This window comes from Macaca mulatta, chromosome 8 (assembly GCF_049350105.2).
Source record: "Macaca mulatta isolate MMU2019108-1 chromosome 8, T2T-MMU8v2.0, whole genome shotgun sequence".
Classification (NCBI taxonomy): Eukaryota; Metazoa; Chordata; class Mammalia; order Primates; family Cercopithecidae; genus Macaca; species Macaca mulatta.
Genome location: NC_133413.1, coordinates 105,287,017 through 105,313,718, shown reverse-complemented (window position 1 = coordinate 105,313,718; position 26,702 = coordinate 105,287,017). Strand labels below are relative to the sequence as shown.

Below are 26,702 nucleotides of genomic sequence, written 5' to 3'. Positions count from 1 at the left end.
TCATCTATTGGGGTAAGACTTTATTTCTAAGTTCTTTAAGCTGGAAATAACATGTATTTCAAAAGATACTCCTAAAACAAATGAGGAATTTGGTTCCTCTATAACAAGAACAAAACTTCAGCTTTTCAAGATTTTTTGTCATTGAATTATCTGGCTAAAGAGAATGTGTCCCAAAGTTACTTCAATACACCATAGCCTAAAGGTTTTAAATAAAACTTAACACTTAACTAAATTAAAACTAGTGTCATATTCAAATGCAAGGAATAAAAAGGGAAATGAAATTGTATCAGTTGGTCAGCATTTACTAAACACCTCCCAAGGGTAAAACACAGGGAATGGGATGGAAAGAGAAGGATGTTGGAGATACTATGAACACAGAATTGACGAGTGTGATTGGGGTACAGGGGAAGAGGGCAAAAGGAGGAAGCAAAGAATGAGATCTCCAGTTTGGGTGAACCTGGGGATACAGACAGAACACTCTGGCTTATGTATCCCCGTGTGGGGTGCTCTCTAATGCTTAATTACAGGAATAAAATTATTCCTGTCAAAGAAACGTTTGACAACTGTATCCAAGAGTATGTCATAACATAGAAATCAATGAAATGATACAGCTATCTCACAGGCTAACAATAACCTCTAGAGAAGTCTGCAAAGGTGAAAAATGAATTAGTAATTAAAGAGCTGACCAGGATTGTCTGTGATCATCCCAGCCTCTGAAATAACATTAGCAGAGTCTGAAGTGGTGGCTTCCCTGGCAGCTTATTTCTCCACCAGTCTCCCAGGGCCTACTCTGCACCATCACCTCTGGAAACCCTGGGAAGTGCAGGCCAGGGTTCTCTGCTTCAAACCAAGTCTGGGCGCTAGAGGACACGAAGAGCCCTCTATGTTTAGATTAGAGTGATTCTTTGAGGCTGGCTTTGTGTCTCTGGTGCACCTGAACTGCTTCCATGGCACTGATCAGGAAGGGAGTCAAATCGGTCAGGTCGGTGCACTTAGAAGTTTGAGTTTTAAAAGTCAGGAAGAATTTCATTCTGGAAAAAAAAATTACAAGTATTTACCCAGAAATCCACAGCAAGTTAGAAAGTCTTGGAACTAAGAAACAACTTACAAAGTTTCGCTGATCAAAAAAAAAAAACTTCACAAAACAGGCACTTGGCAACATGTGCTGCAGAATATCAATTCACAGCCACCAGGAATCTGCAGAAATACCTGAGGGACCATAAGCATAAAGAGGCTTCCACTAATATTCTTGCATATAAGAAGCAAACATGATGAAGAGATGGATGTATTTTATATTCTTAAAGCAAACTGAATAAACTTAAGAATTATCACTTGTACATCTTGTTATAAAATGGGCTTGAAAAAACACTAATGCATGTGTTCATAACATTTAGGGGAGGATTTGATAAAGAAGAAGACATTAGTTTTATGTTCCAACTAAAATGTTTGCCCTATTTTTTTAATAGAATTTGTACATTTCTTTGACATTTTCTATAAGCTGTATAGCGTTGATATGCTAAATTTTTTCTAAGACTGAGAGATTCTTTGTGGTTGAATTTTCTATTTTAAAACCAATTTTGGGAGATGCCATTGCCAATACACATTGGTAATTCAACCACCTGATCACTACACAAAAAGAATTCATTTTGGACCCAAAGTTTTGTACATCTTACTGTCAACTGTGGCAGAACTTACATTAATTTTTATTTCGCAATTGTTGTATTAGGAGATAAATATACTAGTCTAAGAAATGTGGATTCTAGTTGTATTTCACAGCAGTACGTGTGTTACAGTATGAACTCCAATAAGTATGTTAGACTACCTTGCTGATTTCAGGTTAATGCAAAGATATTTGTAAATGCCTCTGTAGCTCTCACAAGACACGCTAGAATAGATAAAAACAAGAGGACTACAATCCTTAGATTATTGATTGGGTTACTTTTTATTACAGAACCTTCTACATTGACATACACTGTTTAATCATTTGTCTTCCAAGTTTATTATTTGTGGCTTTTTTTTTTTTTTTTTTGAGATGGAGTCTTGCTCTTGTCACCCAGGCTGGAGTGCAGAGGCGCGGTCTCGGCTCACTGCCAGCTCCGCCTCCCGGCTTCAAGCAATTCTCTGCCTCAGCCTCCTGAGTAGCTGGGACTACAGGTGCCCACCACCATGCCCGGCTAATTTTTTGTATTTTTAGTAGAGATAGGGTTTCATCGTGTTGGCCAGGATGGTCTCAATCTCCTGCCATCATGATCCGCCCGCCTCTGCCTCCCAAAGTGCTGGGATTACAGGTGTGAGACACCACGCCTGGCCTTTGTTTTTTTTTTTTTGAGATGGAGTCTCTGTCACCCAGGCTGGAGTGCAGTGGCAAGATCTCGGCTCACTGCAACTGCCTCCCAGGTTCAAGCGATTCTCCTGCCTCAGCCTCCTGAGTAGCTGGAATTTAGGCACATGCCACCACACCCAGGTGATTTTTGTATTTTTAGTAGAGAGGGGGTTTTGTCATATTGGCCCGGCTGGTCTTGAACTCCTGACATCAGGTGATCCACCTGCTTCGGCCTCCCAAAGTGCTGGGATTATAGGCATGAGCCCTTGTACCCGGCCCATTTTTGTTTTTTAATAGGTGGAATAAGCTAAAATTTGGCTTACTTTATAGTAATTCCTTTAAATGTAGATACTAAGTAAACTTTAGTGGCTAACACTTAGGATGACAGCCAGGATGGGTCATTTATGAGATGTTAAAGCTACAGCACTGACCTTTACCCCCTCAGACTGATGGACTAGTGGATAACAGTCCTATTGCAGGAAATTTCTTGTTGCTGGCTGGCTGGCACTAATCCCATGGGACAAGGGCATGGCTTGCCTCTGTTGTTTTGTCAGGACCATCTTAGATTCCACGTTGAACGTGCTACTGAGAAACAACAGATGGAAAGGTATTACATCAGGCTCTAAGAAACTGCATGAACTTCTTTTTTTTTTTTTCTACACTATCGTGCTACTTCCCCCAGCTACCCAACAACCTTAAAACTCCTCACACTTTATGCCTCACTGCCTAAGTTGTATGTACCATTTTGCTTAAATTCCACTGACCATAACTCAGTCAATGGCCTCTCCCAGCTTTAAGGCAGAAATGGAAATTTAATTTTTATTTCAGCTAAATTAGGGGTTCTATTGCTAATAAAAAAGGAGAGCACAGATATCAAAGGAGGGATATCCTCACAATCTCTCCCACCACCCAATACAATCCCACCTATCCTACGAGGTCTGGTACAAGTATCACTTATTCTGTAGTCCTCCTATTTCTTCCCCAATTCCTAGACAGAAACTTAACCACTCATTTCTCTGAAGCCCCTTGTGAGTATATGATCTGTGTACCTGTCTGATCTCATTCTGAATTGTAAGCCCTGAAAGTAACAGATGCTGACAAGGCTGCAGAGAAGAGGAAACACACACAGTTGGTGGGACTGCAAATTAGTTCAGCCCCTGTGAAAAGCAGTTTGGAGATACTTCAAATAACTAAAAATAGAATTACCATTCGACCCAACAATCCCAGTATTGGGTATACACCCAAAGGAAAATAAATTCTTCTACCAAAACAACACCTGCACTAGCATGTTCATCACAGCACTATACACAACAGCAGAAGTATGGAATCAATCTAGATGCCTGTCAACAGTGGACTGGATTTAAAATACGTGGTACGGCCGGGCGCGGTGGTTCACGCCTGTAATCCCAGCACTTTGGGAGGCCGAGGCGGGCGGATCACAAGGTCAGGAGATCGAGACCACGGTGAAACCCCGTCTCTACTAAAAATACAAAAAATTAGCCGGGCGCGGTGGCGGGCGCCTGTAGTCCCAGCTACTCAGGAGGCTGAGGCAGGAGAATGGCGTAAACCCAGGAGGCGGAGCTTGCAGTGAGCCGAGATCGCGCCACTGCACTCCAGCCTGGGCGACAGAGCGAGACTCCGTCTCAAAAAAAAAAAAAAAAAAAAAACGTGGTACACATATACCACGGAATACTATACAGCCATAACAAAGAACAAAAGTATGTTCTCTGCAGCAACATGGATGCAGCTGGAGGCTGCCATTGTAAGTAAATTAATGCAGAAACAGAAAACCAAGTATCAGGTGTTCTCACTTCTAAGTGAGAGCTAAACACTGGGTACAGATGGACAGAAAGATGAGAACAATCAGCTGGGGGTGGTGGCTTACACCTGTAATCCCAGCACTTTGGGAGGCTGAGGTGGGAGGATCACTTGAACTCGGCAGTTCAAGACTAGCCTGGGCAACACAGGGAGACCCCATCTCTTAAAAAAATTTTTTTTTAAGTTGTGAACAATAGACACTGGGGACTCCAAAAGCAGGGAGGGGGGAAATACGGGAAAAATGTTGCAAAATGACCTATTGGGTACTATGTTCATTCTTTGGGTGATGAGCTCAATCAAAGCCCAAACCTCAGCATCACACAATATATCCATGTAACAAACCTGCACATGTACCCGATGAAGCTAAAATAAATAAATAGTAATAATAAAACATAAATAGTAAGCTCTGAGCTGTGTACCTCTATGTATATGTAGTTCCACATGTTACTCACTTTTGCATTATTATTTTTTTTTTTTCTGAGACACCTCTGCCTCCCAGGTAGCTGGGATTACAGATACACATCACCATGCCCAGCTAATTTTTGTATTTTTAGTAGAGATGGGGTTTCACCATGTTGGCCAGGCTGGTCTCGAACTCCTGACCTTGTGATCCACCTGCCTTGGCCCCCCAAAGTGCCGGGATTACAGGTGTGAGCCACCGTGCCCAGCCAAGAACCTTAGTCTTCAGCAAATCGAAAGTGCTGAAGAAACAGCTCTTTCCTGGTGGCACATTCTGGAAAAACATTTCACAACACTAGTGAGTGAGCAACCATAGGCTTTGAGGAACTGGCTGACTGTTCTGGGGTGTGCCACTATTGTTGGCCACATGACATAAAACTGGCAGTGGCTGGAAAGAGCAACATCTAAAATGTTTGAGAGGAATATGTAACTCACCCAGGCCTTACTCTGCAAACAAAACATGAGTAACCAGGTAAGTACTTTCTGGCTGGTCAATAACTACTCCACAGCAGCTGCGTGAGTTCCCTGCAGTGGCATGGATGCTGGCTTACAGTGATGTTTGAAACCAAATCTACAGATGAAGACTTCAAAGGATTTTATATCACTAATAAGAAGACTACCTTATTCCCAAAGTTTATCCATTAAACTATAAAACCGATATCAAATAAATATTCCACATTGACAGTGAAGACCCTGATGTGTCTGTTTTAAGTGGAGAAACCACTACAAAAAGAAAAAAAAAATTTTTTTTAAGAGAGAAAGTCTCAGGCCGGGCACAGTGGCTCACGCCTGTAATCCTAACTCTAGGAGGCCAAAGCGGGCGGATCACTTGAGGTTAGGAGTTCAAGATGAGCCTGGCCAGCATTGTGAAACCCTGTCTCTATTAAAAATACAAAAATTAGCTGGGCGTGGTGGTGCATGCCTGTAGTCTCAGCTACTCAGGAGGCTGAGGCAGGAGAATCGCTGAAGTTCAGGAGGCAGAGGCTGCAGTGAGCTGAGATTGTGCCACTGCACTCCAGCCTCGGTGACAGAGTAAGACTTGGTCTCAAAAAAAAAAAAAAGACAAGGTCTCGCTCTGTCACTAAGGCTGGAGTGCAAGGATGTGATGAGAGCTCACTGAAGTCTCAAATTCTTGGGCTCAAGCAATCTTCCCACTTTAGCCTCCTGAGTAGCTGGGACTACAGGTGCATGCCAGAATGCCAAGCTGATTTTTAAAACTGTTTTGTAGAGATGAGGTCTTGCAATGTTGTCCAGGCTAGTCTTGAACTCCTGGCCTCAAGCGATCCTACTGCTTTGGCCTCCCAAAGTGTTGGGATTACAGGTGTGAGCCACGGCGCCTGGTGCAGAAATGGTTTTAAATACAGATAATCATGAGGGTTATAGTGATGATGAAGAGGAAACTGTAAAATGGGTAGAACAATAATCACTAGATGATATGGTGAAAATGTGTGATCAATCAGTGGTGGGCTTTGAGCCATGTACATTTATTCAGTGAACATGAGTTTACGGCAGTTTTCATAATTAAAAAGGAACTGACGGGAACCCAGATTAATGAACCATTATGACATGGGGAGCAAGGAGTCCTTAAAAAGGGCGCCGCTAGAGTGCAGCATTTAATCCTGCTCCTGCTGGCATCAGATGTCCCCCCCCAGCCTGCTGCTGGGACAGGCACTGATGTTCCTCTCCTCTAGGATGTACAAACACTAGAGGTTACACATGTTCATCCTTGTATGCACAGGCATATTTAGCTGAATTTGAACCTGTATATATTAAAAGAGTTATAAAATGTTTTCCTTAGAAAAATGACTACTAGAGTACTTACAATCTATATTTGTTCCACTCTTTCATTGACTGGTTTATTATTTATTTATTTATTTTTTTGAGATGGAGTCTTGCTCTGTCACCAGGTTGGAGTGCAGTGGCATGATCTTGGCTTACTGAAACCTCCCCCTCCCAGGTTCAAGTGATTCTCCTGCCTCAGCCTCCAGAGTGGCTGGGATTACAGGCACACACCACCACGCCCAGCTAATTTTTTTTTTTTTTTTTTTTTTTTTTTTGAGACCGAGTCTCGCTCTGTCGCCCAGGCTGGAGTGCAGTGGCGTGATCTCGGCTCACTGCAAGCTCCACTTCCTGGGTTCATGCCATTCTCCTGCCTCAGCCTCCCCAGTAGCTGGGACTATAGGCACCCGCCACCATGCCTGGCTAGTTTTTTGTATTTTTTTTTTTTTTAAGTAGAGACGGGGTTTCACCGTGTTAGCTAGGATTGTCTCAATCTCTTGACCTTGTGATCTGCCCGCCTCAGCCTCCCAAAGTGCTGAGATTACAGGCATGAGCCATCACACCCAGTTTACTGGTTTATTATTTAAATTAACTACACAGTTTGTCCTAATTAGTACTTCATACACTTTACTGCAGAAATATTAACGCTTCATTATAGTGTGTTACCTTAGACCCTGCCAGGGCTTTTATGTGACGTGACGTGTGGTTATTGTATACATACATATTTCCTTTCAAAAAATCTGAAAAGCTCTGAATTCTAAAACTCATCAGGCTGCAAAGATAGATAATAGACAGTGGACCTTATTTTACTCAAAAGGCAAATAATGCACTTGTAGGAAATCATTGCACTGTTTCAGGTTAAGATCCTTTTTGAACAATTTCTAATGCCTGTCACTCTTGGTTATGTACATTTCTAACTAAAGGCAGCTACTCTATCTTTCCCTCGTAGGATAGAGACCACTGTTAAATTCTGGCACTGATACAAAAACAAAACTTTGCAGAAAAACTGAAGGAGTTTAATCACATCTGGTGGTAATACCTCCTAAATGATATCACACTCTAAGAGCCTTTGCAAGATTATATGAAGTACGAATTAATTTCTAATAATGCAGCTTTGTCATTATGAAGAGCAGTTATTCACTGTGAAAACCAAGTGTGGGCTCAGACCATCTGGCTTCTTGAGCTCTTGTGTTTGAGTATCAGTCTTCCACAGACCCCTCAGCTCAAACCAGGCTGTCACTTCTGGCTGCTCCCAGGGTACCTGCCATAGCATCCTCACTAACGTGCCAAAGCTGGAAAAACTTCATTTTGTTATCTAAATTAAGAATAAATGATCCAGGAGAGCCTCAACTTTAGACATCTGTTTTAGCTGTTCAGAGGCCCATCTCCTTCCTTCCTGCTTCTCGGCTGGGTTAGTAATAACTGAGGTACCAGGTAAATAACCCGTAGAGGGCCAATGCACCATTGCATATTATTCTTACTTTGTCTCTAAAAAGATTAAAGGGAGAAATAGTGATTATCTGCTGGATCTTTGTGGAGACACTAATCCACCTCTTTGGAAGGCCAAGGCCAAGTTGAGAACACGAACAGAACACACACCAGTAGCAGAGCCAACGCACCCTGCATTTATTTTAATATTCTACTCCAAATCCCTTGTGTGGAAGGAAAAAGAAAGTAACTTTTTTTTTTTTTTTTTTTTTTTTGAGACGGAGTCTCGCTCTGCCGCCCAGGCTGGAGTGCAGTGGCGCGATCTCCACTCATTGCAAGCTCCGCCTCCCAGGTTCACGCCATTCTCCTGCCTCAGCCTCCTGTATAGCTGGGACTACAGGCGCCCGCCATCACGCCCAGCTAATTTTTGTATTTTTAGTAGAGACGGGGTTTCACCGTGTTAGCCACAGTGGTCTCAATCTCCTGACCTCGTGATCTGCCCGTCTCGGCCTCCCAAAGTGCTGGGATTACAGGCATGAGCCACCGCGCCCAGCCAAGAAAGTAACATTTATAAAAGGATAATGTTACAAGCTTCATATATTTCCTTTAATTATACACTGTGAGGTAGGTGTTATTCCCTTTTTACAAATGAAGGCTGAAGTTAGATAATTTATTAATTCCAAACCTCTCATGAATATTAAGTGATAAAAACTAGCTTATAATCCATCTGTTTATCTCAAACCCATGCTCCTCAAAATTTTCACTTTATTAAAGAATCACAATATCAATACAGGCTTGCTGTAAAAGTCAAATACAGACGTGTTAATGTCTCCTCCCCTAGGCCAAATCTGCTCTCACGGTAACAAATTTTAATAGCTGAGGCGGCATCTTGCCACTTCTTTCTCCAGGATCATAAAATCATGTATACACACATAGAAAGATTTCCTTATTTTTCTCCAAAGAAAGATCTTACTGTAACATTTTCCATTAACACTACACTGCAATTTTTATCACTTATGAATGTATCACCGCTTTTCAAGTTCATATAGGTAATCTCAACTCATTTTTTTAAAATTGCATGATATATTCTATATTATAGATGAACCATACTTTTTAAAACACTTCCTGATAAAATTCAAATTATCTCTACGTTTTTGCTATTACAAAAAAAGCTATAGTAAACTTTCTTGAACATATATTCTTAGACAAATTGGAACCTTGATTTCCACAAACTAAATGAAAAGTGGTATTACTGAATGTAATCTCTGTACGTTTTAGGTCTGAGCTGTTCCTATTGTCAGGTTTTGACTCATAGAGATATGCAAGGCCAAACAATGGAATCTATCTTCCTGACAGTTCTGATAAAGTCATTTCCACTGGACAGAAGGCAAGATTCTGTTTGATTCTGTGCAATGTGAACTCTCAGTTGGGGTAGGGCTTACACAAGGAGGTATCAGAGAAAGAAAGAAATAGGTTATCAGAAGACTCTATCAAGACCAGTTCAGGCCAGGCGCGGTGGCTCACCTGTAATCCCAGCACTTTGGGAGGCCAAGGCAGGTGGTTCACCTGAGGTCAGGAGTTTGAGACCAGCCTGGCCAACATGGTGAAACCCCGTCTCTACCAAAAATACAAAAATTAGCTGGGCATGGTGGCACATGCTTGTAATCCCAGCTACTTGGCAGGCTGACGCACGAGAATTGTTTGAACCCGGGAGACAGAGGTTGCATTGAGCCAAGCTGGTGCCACTGCACTACAGCCTGGGTGACAGAGCAACTCTATCTCAAGAAAGAAAAAAAAAGTTCCTAAATGGGCAGGAGTACGGAACCCTGGCTGGATACCTTTTCCACAACTCCCACCCACCTTACCCCTCTGCAAGGTATACAAGACAGAAGGAAAAAAAAATGAGGGCGAGATTATGGTTTCCTCCAAGAAGGGCCATGCTCCTGTCAGAAAGGGGCCTAGTTTTCAGGGGCCTCTGATGCAGACAAAGCAGACAGCAACTTGGTCTCTCACAAGCTCAATGCACTCTCTCAGGCTGAGTGAAACCAGGTGACACACAGAGGCACTGGCTGGAGAAGCCAGCTTTTTGTAATTCATATATATATATATATATATAATTTTTTAAAAATTTATTTTAGAGATGAGGTCTCACTATGTTGCCCAGGCTGGTCTCAAACTCCTGGGCTGAAGTGATCCACCCACCTCGGCCTCCCAAAATGCTAGGAGCCACCATGCCTGGCCAGCTTTTTGAAAAAAAAAATTTTTTTTGAGACGGAGTCTTGCTCTGTCACCAGGCTGGAGTGTAGTAGTGCGATCTCGGCTCACTGCAACCTCCGCCTCCTAGGTTCAAGCGATTCTCCTGCCTCAGCTTCCTGAGTAGCTAGGATTACAGGCACCCACTACCACACCTGGCTAATTTTTTGTATTTTTAGTAGAGACGGGGTTTCACTATGTTGGCCAGGCTGGTCTTGAACTCCTGACCTTGTGATCTGCCCACCTTGGCCTCCCAAAGTGCTTTGTTTTTTTTCTTTTTTTTCTTTTGAGACGGAGTCTCCCTCTGTCGTCCAGGCTAGAGTACAGTGGCGCAATCTCGGCTCACTGCAACCTCTGCCTCCCAGGTTCAAGAGATTTTCCTGCTCAGCCTCCCAAGTAGATGGGATTACAGGCGTGCACCACCAACACTGGTTAGTTTTGTATTTTTAGTAGAGATGGGGTTTCGTCATGTTGGTCAGGCTGGTCTCGAACTCCTGACCTCAGGTGATCCACCCACCTCAGCCTCCCAAACTCCTGGAATTATAGGTATGAGCCACTGTGCCTGGCCAGCTTTTTGAAATTCTTAAACTGGATGTGTACCTTTGGATACATATATAAACTTTCCAATTCTTATGTTCCTCTTTTGAAAAATGAGGGGTTCAGGATTTGTGATGTGCGAAGCCACTTCTGTTTCTCAGATTCTGTAATTCTAGTTACAAAATGTGGATAATTTCTTATGACATTTGGACGAATTCATACAAATATAAAATTAGGAGTCAAGACTTGGGTTCAAGTCCCAATCTGCAAGCTAAATAATCTTAGAGAAGCCCTTTAACTCCCCTGAGTTTTATTCCTCAGCTATAAATCTGGCAAAATAAACCTCATAGGGTTGTTGCAAGACTCAAGTAAGGGGATGCCTGTTAAATAGCTTGTGAACAATAAAAATGTTAAAATAAATGTAGCATAGGCCAGGAGCAGTGGTTCACATCTGTAATCCCAGCACTTTGGGAGGCTGAGATGGGAGGATTACTTGAGGCCAGGAGTTCAAGGACAGCCTGGGCAACACAGCAAGACTCCATCTCGACAGGAAATTTAAAAATTAGCCAGGGAAGACGGTGCACGTCTGTAGTCCCAGCTACTTGGAAGGCTGAGGTGGGAGGATTGCTTGAGCCCAGGAGGTTGAGTCCATAGTGAGCTATGATCATACAATTGTACTCCAGCATGGGCAACAGAGTGAGACTGTCTTTAAAAATAAACAAACAAATAAACGTGGCATAGTATTCTTAGTAAATCCAAGCTACTAGTTCTCATTTCTTTGCTCAACTTAAACTTCATTAATCAAATATTTAAGTCATTCATTCCACAAATATTTATGGAATGTCTTCTGTTTTAGGCACTATATACCTCAGTGAATAAAACACTGAATTTTTATTTACTGTCCAACACTGGCCAGACACAATGCGAGGTACTGAGCACACAATGGTGCAATTAAGAGCTTTTAGTGGGAGTCACAGTCACACTTACGTCATGGGACTTAGACTTGAAAATGTCCTTTCACAATGTGTATCAAATACAGAAATTTAAACATAAATATTTTACCAAGGCACACACAAGGGAAATAAACTGTACTCACCCTAGTAGAGAGATGAATGTAGTACCTGCTATGATCCAATACATAGGGGCCAGCCACTGTTTTAGGTACTGGAGATTCAGCAATGAACAAAGCAGACCAAGTCCCTGGCCTTCTGGAGCTCACATTCTATTAGAAAGGCTGACTCACAGGCACATGTTCTCAGTACCTCCTGAGGGATATGTCACAGGACTAAAAAATGAAAGGCTGAATCAATCAGACTATTACTAATTACATATGGAAGACACAGGCAAAGAAAAGTATGAGGCTGATATGAGACGTATGAGACAAAGTTCTAGACCCAGAGCTTCTGGCCCCTTCTCTTGGTAGTACTCAGTTCCCCTTATCAGAACTGAAGGCATGATAAACTCTGACTTTCTCACCTCATTTCTCATTCCAATTATTCAACTTGGACAAGTAGCAGCTTTTACCAAGGAGTGAGATGTTTGGGTATATGGGATAATCACAGCTATGTTTTGGCTGCGGTAAGCTGTTATGGCTTTAGATTTTCAAACACCATTCATACACTCTGCAAACATATGATTGAGCTCTACCCTTTTCTAGGGTCCTTTGAATCTATCTGTGTCTCACACAGCACGAAGATTCCTGCAGCCAATAATGGATCACTAACCTGCATCTAACTTCTAACTATTGCTCACATATGCATTCAGAAGTATGTCCAACAACGGCAGATTCTTTAGCATGATGCACTGTGCAAAGTCCTTGCTTCCTGGCATTTATATTCACATTGAAAACTTAAGAGAAATGCAAACTCTAGTATTAGACAGTATGAGTTGATGCCATTTGACTAAATGAGATATAGGAGCTACAAGGAGAAAGGCATCACTTCTGGCTGGAGTAACCACAGGAGAGAAGGATGCCGCTCTTGTGAGAGACTGTTTTGTGCTGGTCACAGTGCGAGACATTTTACATACATTCTCTCACTTGCCAGGAAGGCTTCATGAAGGACTTGGTAGTCTAAGACCCTGAGGAAGAATTTGGTAAGGCAGACATGTAGTTTCAACTGAATTTTCATTTACTGTCCAACACTGGCCAGGCACAATGCTAGGTGCTGGACACATGATGGTGATGGTGCAATTAAGAACTTTTAGTGGGAGACACAGACAAATAAACAGGCAATCACAACTACCCTATAGTGTAATGTATACAAATAGATAAAGCACAGGGGCAATGGCAGAACAAGGTCAGGTGTATTTGTCATGATTCTCTCAGTTGCACATGACAAAACTGACTCAAAATAATCTTAAGCTAAAATGTGATGGGCTGGCTTACGTTACTAGGAACCACCAAGGTGGATCCAGGACTTAAACCAGGACACTCCCTCTGCTCTGTGTCAGCATGTCCTTTAGTACTACAGATGGGAGGTCCTCCAGGTGAACATTCTTTGACACAGTGACCCTAGAGGCAAGAGGCAGGCTTCCTGGCTAGCTTGTGTGGAGGGAGGACTTTGGCCCTGCTTGGAACATTTATCCTTTCCTGAAATAATCCCTGTTGCCAAGGGAAAGGGTACCACAATCAACAAACTGGGTTTACACACCTGGCCCTGCTGGTGAGTGGTGGGTTAGGTTCTCACACCAGCAGAAAGGGAGAGGGGAGAAATACATATGGGGTCACCACAAACAACAGCTACCACACGGAAGCCCTGAAGTGACAGTGCAGCCATGGGAACAGCAGGGACACAGGGAAAGGGATGTGTGGGATAAGTTCTTGGGATAGTGAATAGATTAGTTCAGCTGGAGCAGTGGTCATACCAAAGAGAACAGAGAAAAACCAAAGAGGGCAGGGCAGACTGTGGAGGGCCTTGAATACCTGCTAAGGACTCTATAGCAGCCTGATGGGAGCATGGTGACAGCTTTGCTCAGAATCTGTAGGGTGATCCTTTGGAGTTCATAAACATGATGACTGGGTATTCACGTGCACGGGTGAGATGTGCCACCCTTGAACCTTGTTATGATGCTGGTACATTACCTATCTGACATGAAAAAAATATAAATAATTTTTTTTAAAAAATCTACAGGGCAACAAGAATGAAGGTGTGAAACACCTACAAACTGTATCTTCGGTGAAATGAGGAAGTGACAAAGTTTACAAATTTCACATTGTGTGTAGTGTCACCCCCAAACCAGCACAGTAATCTACAACGTGTGGGCAGGTGCCATAGGAAACACCAGAAGCTGCACAGGAGTCCAGCTGGTGGTGGAAATTCAGCCATCCCCAGGAAAATTCAACCCCAAGAGGAGAGGACTCACCCTGGATGGGAACCACTGTGAGCAGGACCAAGAAGGAAGAGGACAAAAACACTAGGAGAGGAAGAAGGAAATCACCAGAGTGCCTAGAGGACACCCAGGTAGCTTTGGGAAGTACAGCTTCCAACAGACAGAGGAGTACCTTGGCAGGAAGGGGCAGGATGCCTCCGAATCAGAGGCTGGGGAAGGGCCAGGGAAGTTCTGGGCTTCGTGAAACCCACCCAAGTGAGGTTAGGATCCTCAAGTTAGAGGAGGTCTGGCTACACAGAGGTGCCATTCAGTAAAGAGTAGGCCTCACTACAACAGAGGAGGGAGCCCTCGAGCTGAGAATCAAGGAAAGCTGCCTCCCTTCTCACCTCACAGGACTCAATTGCTAACTGTTGGCTCAGAAAAATCCGACCCATCAAAAAAAAAAAAAGATTTTTTAAATCCACAAAAGGTTCTCCCAGAAAAAAAAAAAAAAAAAAAAATCTGAAAAAGAGTGGCAAAACTTCCTCCCTGCAGAAAGAAAACTCATCCAAAAAATCTTGCCACAAAGAAGAAAAAAATTTTTTTTTCTTGAGATGGAGTCTCCTTCAGTTGGGCTAGAGTGCAATGCTGCGATCTCAGCTCACTGCAACCTCTGCCTCCTAGATTCAAGCGATTCCCCTGCCTCAACCTCCCAAGTAGCTGGGATTACAGGCATGCACCACCAGGCCCAGCTAATTTTTATATTTTTAGTACAGACAGGGTTTCACCATGTTGGCCAGGCTGGTCGCGAACTCCTGACCTCAGGTAATCTGCCCACCTCTGCCTCCCAAAGTGCTGGGATTACAGGCGTGAGCCACCACACCCGGTCAGAAGAAGAAAATTTTAACCCAATATTCTATTATGATTCAAACAAAATGTAATAAGGCAATGACAGTTATGTAGGAAGATGACAAAGCAGAAATAAAGAACTCAAGGAAGGGGTGGTCAGGCAGCAGAAGGTGACAAACCACAGGAGGGCACGAAAAAGGAGCCGGCAGATTAAAAACTGCTTTAGGAAAGAAATGGGACAGAAATACAGAAACACTGCAGGAAAAAAAAAAAAAAAACAAATTACAAGGAACACAAGGGAGAAGAGACACTACTCTGAAAGATACTGTGGAAGACATAACAGAATTAAGTAAAATATAGAAACTTAAAATCATTAGAGAAGTGATAGGCAAATGAAACTGCATAAAGTTAGAGTCTCTGAAGAAAAACAATGGAACAGAACAAATTATTTTGAAACATGGTTCAAGGTTCAATGTTAAGCAAGGTTTGGAACTGGGATTGGAAGGACAGCTTGTCCCAGTTCACAGACCTAGATTTAGGAACCAAGAGGGGAAGGAAGGCCTGGAAGTTATCTCAGGGCTAGGGAGCCAGGAGCAGGGCAGAGGTGCTCTGCCCCGGGTCTCTAAGAAGAGGGAGTCACAAGAGTGGGAAAGGACAGTGCTGTCCGCTCCACACATCCTGATTCAGCCCAGCCTCAATTACCTACAGAATTAGGGGTTGCAGGGTGGATGGGGGTTGGGGGTAGTGAGTAAATAGTTCAGAAACAGCACCCTAAAAACTAACAAGTTACCAAATAACAGAACCAAAAAGTAGAGATTAATCTCTGTGCATCCATCACTCAGTTTATTAACTATTAACATTTTACCCTACTTGTTTCAGATGCTTTTAAGGAAATACAAATGCTACAGATATAGCCGAAGTCTATTATAAACCCCTGTGATCTCATTCATCACCTCCCCCCACCCAAGATGCCACTGTCCTGAAATTGATGACTACTTTGGTGAAGCATGCTTTTATGCTATTACTGCATAAGTATGTATCTACAACTACATGTAATTTGTATCACATGCTTTCAACTTTTATATAAATGGTATCATATTGAACACGACCTATAATTTGCTTTTGTTTTTGAAAAACATTGTTTCTGAGATTTATCCTGGTTGATACACATGGCTGTACTTCATTGTAACTATGCCAGTTTTGTTGTTGTTTTCTTTATTTTTTTCCAGACAGGGTCTCTCTCTGTTGCCCAGGCTAGAGTACAGTGGTGCAATCTCAGCTCACTGCAGCCTCGACCTCCTGGGCTCAAGTGATCCTCCCACCTCAGCCTCCTGAGTAGTTAGGGCCACAGGGGCACAACGCCACACCCAGCTAACCTCTTTATTTTTTGTGGAGCGAAGGTTGCCCAGGGTGGTCTCGAACTCTTAGTGTCAAGCAATCCTCCCATCTCCACTTCCCAAAGTGCTGGGATTATAGGTGTGAGCCACTGCACCCAGCCCCTATTAGTTCTCAAAATAAAATATATACCTAGCCTGTGACCTCACAATTCCACTCTTAGGTATATGTTCAAAAGAAATGAACACGGGCTGGGCGCGGTGGCTCACGCCTGTAATTCCAGCACTTTGAGAGGCCAAGGCGGGCGGATCACCTGATGTCAGGAGTTCAAGACCAGCCTGGCCAACATTGTGAAACCCCATTTAGTAGTCTCTACTAAAAATATAAAAATTAGCTGGGCGTGGTGGTGGGTGCCTGTAATCCCAACTACTAGGGAGGCTGAGGCAGGAGAATTGCTTGAACCCAGGAGAGGGAGGTTGCAGTGAGTTGACATGGTGCCCCTGAACTCTAGCCTGGGTGACAGAGTGAGACTCCATCTCAAAAAAAAAAAAAAAAAAAAGTATGTATGTCCATAAAAAGGCTTCCTTGTGGACATACAAGAATGTTCACAATGCCTTTATTCACAATAGCTAATAATTTAAAAATAACAAAGTGTAGCATATATCCATACAATGGAATACTAAGCAATAAAAAGGAGCAAAGTACGGATACATGCAACAACATGAATGAAATTCAAAAACACTGTGATGGTAATGTTCCACAACCTGACAAGAGTTTGGGTTCCACAAGTCTATTTATTAAGATTATATACCTAAGGTTTATCTTTTCTTTTTCTTTTTTTGAGACAGGACCTCACTCTGTCACCCAGGCTGGAGTGCAATGGCATGATCTGGGCTCACTGCAATGTCCACCTCCTGGGTTCAAACAATTCTTGTGCCTTAGCTTCCGGAGTGACTGGAATTACAGGCATGGGTGGGTCACCATGCTGAGCTAATTTTTGTTTTTTAGATAGGGTTTCACCATGTTGGCCAGGCTGGTTTTGAACTCCTGGTCTCAAGTGATCCACCTGCCTTGGCCTCTCAAAGTGCTGGGATTACAGGTGGGAGCCACCACGCCCAGGCTATACATTTCATATTGAACTGCTAATGCTATGCATGCTAAAGTACTTAGGGAGATGTGTACTGATATATCCTGTTTGTTTGTTTTTTTTTTTTAAATGCACCAGAAAATAAGATGGAATCATGGATGGATAGATGGAGAGATCTGTGATGAAGTAAGCATAGTGGATGTTGATAGTGGAATGTAGGTAGTATGGCATATGGGTATTCATTATAAAATCCTTTCAACTTTGCTGGATGTTTAAAATTTTTCATAATAGGCTGGGCACAGTGGCTTATGCCTGCAATCCCAGCACTTTGGGAGGCTGAGGCCAGCGGATCACTTGAGGCCAGGAGTTGAAGACCAGCCTGGTCAACATGGCGAAACCCTGACTCTACAAAAAATACAAAAAAAAAAAAAAAAACTTAGCCAGTCATGGTGATGGCATGTCCGTAATATGATCTACTTAGGAGGCTGAGGCATGAGAATCGCTTGGGAGGTAGAGGTTGCAGTGAGCTGAGATCTCACCACTGCACTCCAGCCTGGGTGACAGGGCAAGATTCTGTCTCAAAATAATAACAATAAAATGTAGAGGAAATTTTAAAACATTTAACCTGTCCAAAACCAACTCCTGATTCTGTCCTACCCCACAGCTGTTCCTCTGAGTGACAGCCATTCACCCATCTAGTTGCTTGCCTTTTACTTGTCTCTGTCGCCTCAATCTATCCATCAGCACAGCTCTACTTTCAGCGTATATCCTTTGTGTGCTTCTCCCCATTTCCACCACCCAGCCTGCTCCCACAAACCATCCCCTTCCCTGCATTGCACCCATCTCCTATCCAGTCTCCCTGCTTCTACTCTTTTCCCCTGCTGGAGTCTATGCTTCACAAAGCAGCCAGCTGGATGCTTTTAAAACATTCTCTCCCACTGCATCTCCTTCCATCACCCCCTTGCTCACTACATTCCAGCCATACGAAATTCCTTGTGCACTAAATATGCCAAGGTCCTCCGGGCTTTCTGTTCCTCTGCTTAGGAAGTTCTTTCTTCCTATCTGCATGGCTTATTCTCTCTTCATAGTTCTCTGCTCAAATGTCTCACCAGGAGACCTTCCCTGAAGAGCTAACATAGCATCTCCTGTTATCTGTTACCCTGCTCCTATTTTTCATCTTAGTTCTTATTACTATCTGACATATTTATTAGTTTCTATGACACTCCCCCTCCCTTACACTAGATTTAAGCTCTAAAGGGCAGGAATTGTTAGCTTCACTGTGCCCTAGTGTTGTTGAATTAATGATTGAACTAAATAAAATGTCACCTCCTCTGTGAGTCCTCCCCAGATCACTCCCCGCCCCTGCAGTCCCCTCCGCCATATCATCTTTTCTTTTGCATCATGCTTAACAATAGTTATCCATTCCACATTTATCCTCTGTTCCCCAGTCCAACAGAACTCAAGCTCTGGGGACAGAGAACAGTGTTTCTTGGTGACTTCCATATCCTCCTCAGTGGAGAGCAGGGCCCCGGCCAGAGCACTCTGTGCCCTCCCACCTATTCCAACCTCCCAGAGCTTCTGGATTTCCATCACTGCCCAACTTTTCTGTTCTCTCTCCTCACTGTGGAGTTTCAGGAATCATGAAGGAGCTGAACTGACCATCTCTGAGGTGTGCTGTCTACGTCTCACAATCTACAATGCCTTCCTTCTTAAGGGCCCTCCCTCTGAGGTGGCTGCCAAGCGCAGCGCTGGCAGAGCCAGAGGCTCATCTGCCTAGACTCCCTGGTGCCTCTGGTGTACTCAGAGCTCAGGAGCAGAGGCAGTGCTCTGCTGCCACCCTGCTGAGCCCTCCAAGGTGCCAGCTGCGAAGCTCTTTCAAGGAAGTGTTTCCTGGAGTTAGGTTCCAAGGGCCACCCCAAGAGCACACTTCTGCCCCCTCCCCTCTATTTATTCCACAAAGAGGGCTGGGGTCCACCAGGCCGCAGGCCAGCCCTGAAAGTGACAGCCCCTGCCCTCAGGGGCTCCCTACAGCCTGGCAGACACAAGCAGGGGTAGAGGCAAGCATAAGTTGGAGAACAGATGGTATAAAGGAAAGTCCTACTTCAGAACAGGGCAAGACAACTTTCTAGAAAAGGCAGTGTTTGAGTATTAATGAATAAATGGGATCTAGCTGGGGAAAGGCAATGGAGGTGGGGAGAATTAGGTGCAGGTGCAAAGGTCCCAAGGTAAGAAGGGCAAGGGATGTGGAGAGCTCCATGTAGGGGGATCTCCTGGGCGCAAGAGGTCTTGTGTGTTTAAGTTTTGGGGTTTGACTGTTAATCCAACTGGAGGCACAGAAAGGTTTTAAGGAGTGGCATCTGTGCTTTGGAAGGGCAGTTTGGCAATAGGTTGGAAGGCAGACGGCAAGGGGCAATGCATGTCAGGAAAACCAGTTAGAAGAGTATTGCACTGAAGAGAGAATGGTGTCCTGAAATAAGGCAGAGGGAAATAAAGCATGAATACGGAAATGACTTGGAAACAGAACAGAAAGGAATTTGGTGATAAATGGAGGCAGCACAGCACAGGGGAGCTGGAGTTAGACTCTACTGTGGATCTTGGGCAAACTACACTTGTGCCTCAGCTTCCTCATTTATAAACCAGGAATGATAGTCACTAGCACCTGTCTCATAGTGTTGGTGGAAGACTGAAGGAGTGAATAGTATGTGAAGGCTTGGGGTACAGCCTAGCACACTATCTTAACCAGGAAATATTAACTATGATTATGGAGCTCAGAAAAAAAGAAGAAAGGAATGACTAAGTTCACTCCCAGGATTCTGGTTTGGGCAACTACCTATGCAGTTCTCAAAGTGTGTTCTGTGGACATCTAGAGGTCCCAATGACCCTTCCACATAGTATGTGAAGTCAAAACTATCTTATAGTAAAATGTATTTTAACAATAAAATTGTTTTTAAAACTGCATCTCACCTGATTCTAATTTTAAAAATTGGCCAGGTGCAGTGGCTCCTGCCTGTAATCCCAGCACTTTGGGAGGCCGAGGCGGGCAGATGATTTGAGGTCAGGAGTTCAAGGCCAGCCTGACCAACATGGTGAAACCTCATCTCTACTAAAATACAAAGTGTTTTTTTCCTTTAGGTATGTTTTAGATAAGCATGAAGGATAAGCAAGTTTCATTAAATGGGAAAAAAATGTTTTATTCCTTTCTTGTTACGTGAGAAATACTGATTATCATTAAGCACCATTCATTTTTGCTTAGCTTCAAACGAGTCTCATGACAATAAAACCATGTGAAAAATACCTTGGTGAAAGTTTTGAACAATCTAACCAACAAGATAAAAGTATTATTGAATTATAATTCAAATTATAAAATGAATATCCATGAGTGCATACTGATAGGAATAAATGACTAAGTTAATGAATGGGGAAGAAGAGACAAATCTCTAATGCAGAATAAATTAAAATAATACAGATACTTCACCCTAAAAAAGATCACTCCTCACTCCTTAGGTGTGGGCTGCACACAGTGACTTCCTTCCAAAGAGCACAGTATGGAAAGGGAGGAAAAAGAATAATTTTACAACGGAGAAACCTGACAAACATTACCTCAGCCAGGTGATCAAGATCAACATCAATAGTAATAAATCATGATGTCGGTATGAACTCTTAGTATGATGTGGTGGAAATGGTACTTTATCTCTATAATCTTCCTCCCCAAACCCATAACCCCAGTCAACTCCTCTACTGGAATTCATCTGATGTTTTTGTCTCATGGTTAGTCTACAAAATACTTGACCAGCACTCCTCAAAACTGTCAAGGTCATCAAAACAAGAAAAGTCTGAGAAACTGCCATGGCCAAGAGGAACCTAAGACATGACATCTAAATGTTATGGTTATCCTGGATGAGATCCTAGAGCAGTAAAAAGATATTAGGTAAAAACTAAAGACATTGGAATAAAGTATAGACTTTAGTTAATAATAACACATCGACATTGATTCATTAATAGCAAACACATCATAGGGTAATAAATGTGCCATACTATAAGATGTCAATAACAGGGGAAACTGTGCATGTGTGGTGGGTGGGAGATGGGAGTGGGTATATGCAAGTCCTGTTCCACCGGATCAATTTTTCTTTAAAACTGTTCTAAAAAATAGAGTCTATTAATGTTTTTAAGAGTCTGATATTTACTGGGAATAATTCCACCATCCATCTATCATCCATCATGGTAACCTAGAGACTTAAAGTTTTGTAATGGGATATCCTACACATAATTCAAACCAGCATTTACCCAAATCCCACTATTTATGCCTTTGAACTGCTGAATACTGGCTATAAAAAGGTGAACAAAACAATTTCCGAGGCCTAGTTGGAAATAAAAGACATTTAATTTTTGTCCTGTAAGATGAGCATAACTGTAGCACAGAGAAAAGGATCTGTGAAGCTTCGACAGAGGAGATATACTAAAGAAAATGTACAGAATAAAGAAATGGGTGGGCTAAGCCTGAATTTTTTTTTTTTAAGCCTGTGCCTCCAAGAATCTTCTGGGGTTTTTTCCTCCTGAAAATGAACGTCGGAGCAATCAAAACAGTTACCCCAAAGAAGCATGGTAGAGGCCAACAGTTTATTTACCATGGTGTTTTAACTTTACATGTACAATAGGGGAAAATACTTTAGGTGAATTTTAAAACGGATAAGTAGGAAAAAAGCAAGCTAAAAACAAACATACCCGCCCCCCGCCCTTTATTTTCTCTTTTTTTAACAGACCCACTTGTCTACTGACCAGGTACCTGTAATATGGGAGAATTCACTCTATTCCTCTCCACACAAAGAAGTCTTGGAATTTTCTAATTTCTCCTTTACTATGATTGTATTCTGTTCACATAATAGCCAAGAGTATGGCAAACGACATTTATAAGAGCAGTGTCTTTTAAAACCAATTTACTAGTTAACTCAGTACTGAGCATACATTCATCATTCAAAGATGAATCCCACAAACGTCGCTCGACATACTGGTTTTCAGTACATTTAATCAAATTCAACCACGAGGGCCACCAGTTCTGCTCACTATCAGGTGACGCTTGTTGGGAGACCCCTGACCCCTTTTCTTGACATCATGCTGTTGGACCTTTAAGCTAGCTATACCGGCAACTGCGTTTTGAGTGACTGCAAAAGGGAGGCAACTTCTGCACCGCCCAGAGCCATCCTAATCGTTAGAAATGGCAGAAAGTTTCTCGGGACTGACAAGGCATGAACTTCTCCTGATGCTGTCACCTTGGGCAAAGCTCTTACAGGTAAATTAGGGAGAGAAACAATTACTTTGTCGGCGTCACGAGACGAAGAATGGAAAAAGTGTGGAAAAGGACTTCGCCCGCCCCAAAGCGACCGTCCGGCGGCGGCTATTTCCCGGGCCTCAAACGCGTTCCAGCGGCGCAGCACAAAAGACCGGGCGGGAGCCGGAGTCGCTGGGCGCCGCCTCCCGGTGCATCTCGGGAAGGGCTCCCGCCCGCGCAGCTCCGTCTCCCCGGCGCGGCCCGCTCGCCCTCCCGCTCGCTCAGGGCCGGGGCAGACGTGGCCCGCCCGAGCTGCCGCGGGTCTCCGAGAGGGCTTCGCACTGCTCCTCCACCCGGGGGATCTTTGTTCCCAGATCTGTTCCCCGCCTCGCCGCTCCCGCCGCAAAACCTCTTTGCGGAATACCCGCTGCAAGTCTGACTTGATGATGTGCAGTTTTGGGGTGCGCTAGTTGTGGGGGCATTCATAGAGGCAGCGAAGGGACCCCTAAGTTTAAACACTCCGGGAACGGTAAAGGAAGAGCGTCAGGCCCGCCTCCTCCCAACAGCGCTCGGGCGCGAACGGCGCCCTCCCGCGCTGCAGGCTCGCGCGGGCTCCGCAGGGCGCGCTGGCGGCGGCGGCGGCGGCGGGGCGGGGCGCGGCAGGCAGGCCCGGGGCCTGCACGTGGTGACGACCGTTCTTCCCACCCGGCCATGTCCCCGGGGACCACCGCGCTCATGGGGAGGGGTAATGCAGTTCTCGGGCTCCTCTCCGAAGAGGGGTTTTACCCTCGGGGACCCCGGAATTGGAGGTGGGGACTAGAGAGGGAGCAAGGGAGGGCGCGGCGTGGCGCGAGCGTTTCCTGCGCGGGGACTGCGGGGTGGCAGCTGGAGGCCACTGCAGGGGCAGGGCGGCGGGCTGAGGGAGCGACCCACCCATGGGGCGAGAAACCCGGTAGGGGGAGCAGGGAGCCGGAAAACAGGGTTGATACATACCTGGGTAGGCGGGCTGGAGATGCTTTCCCTGAGCGTGCAGCGCAGGGCTGGCGGAGCGGGCTCTGAGTGGTTGCGGGCTGGGACTGAGGAGCGCGGAGCCGCACGTGGCTCGGCGCGCTGCTGAGCGATGTTTACATTCTGCAGCCACTCCACGTTGTGCTGCCGCCCGCGCTTCCCATTGGCCAGCTCTTCAGCCAACGCTTCTCTCCTCCCCGAGGGGCGGGCCCTCGGGTCCCCGCGTCGCTCAGGAAAGACCCGGGTTCCCTGAGGCCTTGGCGGGACAGCTAGGGCGCGCCCCAGGACGGTCACTTCCCAGCCACCCTATAGTCGCCCGAGTCACGTCGCCCTGTTATGCGCCCGGGCTGAGCTGCAGCCTGATACCCCCGAAATGCAGTGGGAGGGAGCAAGAGCAAACTGGCGGGAGATGCGGGAGCCGGGCGGTGGGGAGGCCAGCCGCGGAGAAGGAGCCCCTGAGAGTTTCCCTGCCGCCGCTGGCCGCGCCGTGGAGCGCGGTGGACGCAGGCCGAAGGCCTGGGAGAATGCACCCCACAGCCGCTCCAGGTGGCGGGCGCGCACTGAAAGCAGGGCGCGGCGCGCGGGCGCGCGGGCGGACGGGCGGGAGAGGGGAGCGCGCTGTCCGGAGGTGTCAGTCTGAGGCGCATGCGTGTGGGGCGGGCCCGGCCCGGCCTATATATTGTGTTGGCGCCGGCGCCAGCTGAGCCGAGCGGTAGCGGGTCTGGCGGTGAGGAGGTGCTGCGCGAAGGGGGGATGCGGGAGGAAAGAAAGCCCAGTTGGGCCGATCCCTTACCACAGGCGGGAGCCTCAGGGAGGAAAAACGGGAGGGCTGAGAACTAGACGGCTGGGGGTCATGGGTGCCCGCGTTCCGTCTCTGTCAGGAATCTTGGCAGGGGGCCGGGAAGCGGCAGGGCATGGAGAGCCGCCCCTCATTCTAGGGGCTTCTCTATCCCACCCTCATTTAGGGAGCTATCCCGTGGGAGAGAGAATGGGAGGCCGGGTCCCCTCCATGGGGAGAAAAGTTCCCGGCCAGCCCAGTCTCCCCTTTCTTTAGCTCCTTTTCCTGCCCTCCCCCCCGCCCCCCGCTTCCCATCTGGAGTTGGGGTCCCGGCGCCTCTCCGAGCGGCGGTAGGGCTGCGGGACCGGGAAGGAGGGAAAGGAGACTGAAGGCCGTGACACCAGTCTCGGTTCCTCCGCCCCCCGCTTCCCCGCCACCGCCGCTCTCCAAATTGGCGCGGAACCGGCTTCTCCACAGCCTTTTGCCTCCACAACCCCCTCTCCGCGCTCGTCCAGGATGGGAGGCGGGACGCGGGGGCGCTACCCAAGCCCCACTCCCGGTGTACGGGGGAGAGGGTGGAGGACCCAGAAAAACCCGTTTAAGGAAGATGTGCCTCCCTACGCGTTCAAGGTGCCAGGAGTGCTTGGTAAATTTTTGGACACCCGCGTCCCGGCTGTACATTCAGTTAAGAAAATGCAGGCGTGTATCCAAAATGAATTACCATGAGCTAGCTAACATAGCACAGAAGATGGCAGGGTCACACGGCCCAGGCCCCCTTCGGAGGGACTGAGCTTTCACCTCCAAATCAGCACTTGGAGAATGTGAATGACAATGTACTTGACTGCGGCTTTTCCTCTCCCCCCTTCAGAGGTTTTACACACCTGAAAGAAGAGAATGTCAAGACGAAGGTAACATCTGTCTTAGAGACATGTTTCAAATTAGTTGCCGCCTTTAACTTACTAATTACACTTCCTTTTTAAAAATTCACCACAGTAGCCGTTTACAAGCTAAGCAGCAGCCCCAGCCCAGCCAGACGGAGTCACCCCAAGAAGTCCAGATAATCCAGGCCAAGAAGAGGAAAACAACCCAGGTGATTTAAGGAGAAAGAGGGAGGAACGAAATGCCATGCTGGGACTTCAGTTTACCAATAGTCTTTTCTATTTTCCAGGATGTCAAAAAAAGAAGAGAGGAGGTCACCAAGAAACATCAGTATGAAATTAGGGTAATGCAGAACTGGACTGGGTGGGTTTGGGGGGAAAATGGAGGATAGACGAATAAGAATAGAATTATGTGTTTATTGCTTTGCAATAGATTCCTCTGACACTTTTACTTTTAATGCCCCTAGAGGTCAGCAGGAAGGCGCTTATCTTTGGGTGGTTTCTATGTGCCCGAATCCTACTACAGCTGCAGAGTAAGTGTCTTCAAGCAGCTGGTTCCTTTTTGTAAATCCCTCCCTCTTGGAACTGCCTGGTGCACCAGGGCCCGCCTAATCTGTCCAATATACTGCTCTTTGTTCCCTCGCAGACTCTAGTAGACGATCCTAATAGCTGCTTCTTGGGCATAAATAGGATGTGAGATCATTGACAGCCTGGCACGCAGCCCTTTGGTACCTCTTCTTCCTATGTGTTTTACAGAAAGCACTTTGGAGATAGTGATTGCCTTTGAAACCAGCATTATTGGGAAAAGGATCCTTTAAGTAATTGATTCCATTTTTAAGGTTTTGCCTTCAAATATTCAAAAGTATCAGAGCACACTTGTTTTAAAAAGAGCTATTTGGAAAAAAAAAAAAAATGGTCCCTGCTACTATTGCTAGATACAGAGAACTGCGATTCTGTGATCTTGAAAGTGATTAGTATTTTAGACTACGGATGCATTTTATTACTGCCTCCTTCAACACCTAGTGTCTTCTATTACCAGAATTGCATTTTGTTGTCTAAAATATTCTGTTACTCTATAAAAATCAACATGAGTTATATGGCTTGTTTATAAAATATGAATGTCAAATTAGCTATATTGCCATCTATGTTAGCTAAAATTACAATTCTTTAGACATATTAGCTTTCATTTATAAAAGATCCATTATAAAAACTAAGGTTTTCCTTGCACAAATTGATATTCTTCTTTATTTTTAATGACAGAATTGTTGGCCACCTGTATTATCTGGGGGGATCAGTCCTTGCATTATCATTGAAACACCTCACAAAGAAATAGGAACAAGTGATTTCTCCAGATTTACAAATTACAGATTTAAAAATCTTTTTATTAATCCTTCACCTTTGCCTGATTTAAGGTAAGAAAAATTTCAGTAATTTTATTTCAAAGATATAAAGTTGTGCTGATTTAATACATGGCACTATTTTGTCTTTGCTGTCATAAAATAGAAAAACTCGTAAAAATTGTTTTCTTTACTAATATTTAAACATATGTCATTTTATCTGAGAGTAGTGCAAATGATACGGGTATTTAAAAC

The 26,702-nt window shown here is 44.8% G+C and overlaps 2 protein-coding genes and 1 non-coding gene across 6 annotated transcripts in view; 2 read left to right on the top strand and 1 right to left on the bottom strand.

Moving 5' to 3' along the window:
• On the bottom strand, positions 1-24,101 carry LOC106999862 (uncharacterized). Its single transcript, XM_077942785.1, has 5 exons — positions 23,985-24,101; positions 23,440-23,760; positions 13,521-13,683; positions 11,694-11,882; positions 1-1,031 (listed from the first exon to the last, which is right to left on the bottom strand). Exons 1-3 carry the CDS (start codon positions 24,099-24,101, stop codon positions 13,660-13,662), a joined length of 462 nt encoding a protein of 153 aa, XP_077798911.1. The 3' UTR covers positions 1-1,031; positions 11,694-11,882; positions 13,521-13,659.
• LOC114680518 (small nucleolar RNA U13) lies at positions 13,587-13,689 on the top strand. Its single transcript, XR_003732735.1, has one exon. It is a non-coding gene; the product is annotated as a small nucleolar RNA U13 (small nucleolar RNA).
• Positions 24,095-26,702, top strand: part of CCNE2 (cyclin E2) — a 15,241-nt gene continuing 12,633 nt past the window's right edge. Inside the window, exons 1-6 of one of the 4 annotated variants that reach the window (XM_015145712.3) lie at positions 24,095-24,181; positions 25,101-25,140; positions 25,226-25,322; positions 25,401-25,454; positions 25,578-25,643; positions 26,371-26,522. In XM_015145712.3, the coding sequence (XP_015001198.1) occupies positions 25,127-25,140; positions 25,226-25,322; positions 25,401-25,454; positions 25,578-25,643; positions 26,371-26,522 (383 nt within the window). In that variant the 5' untranslated portion in view covers positions 24,095-24,181; positions 25,101-25,126. Of the gene's footprint in view, positions 24,190-25,100; positions 25,141-25,225; positions 25,323-25,400; positions 25,455-25,577; positions 25,644-26,370; positions 26,523-26,702 lie in introns of all 4 variants that reach the window. The other 3 variants (XM_015145713.3, XM_002808484.4, XM_028852780.2) reach the window with 3 other exon arrangements.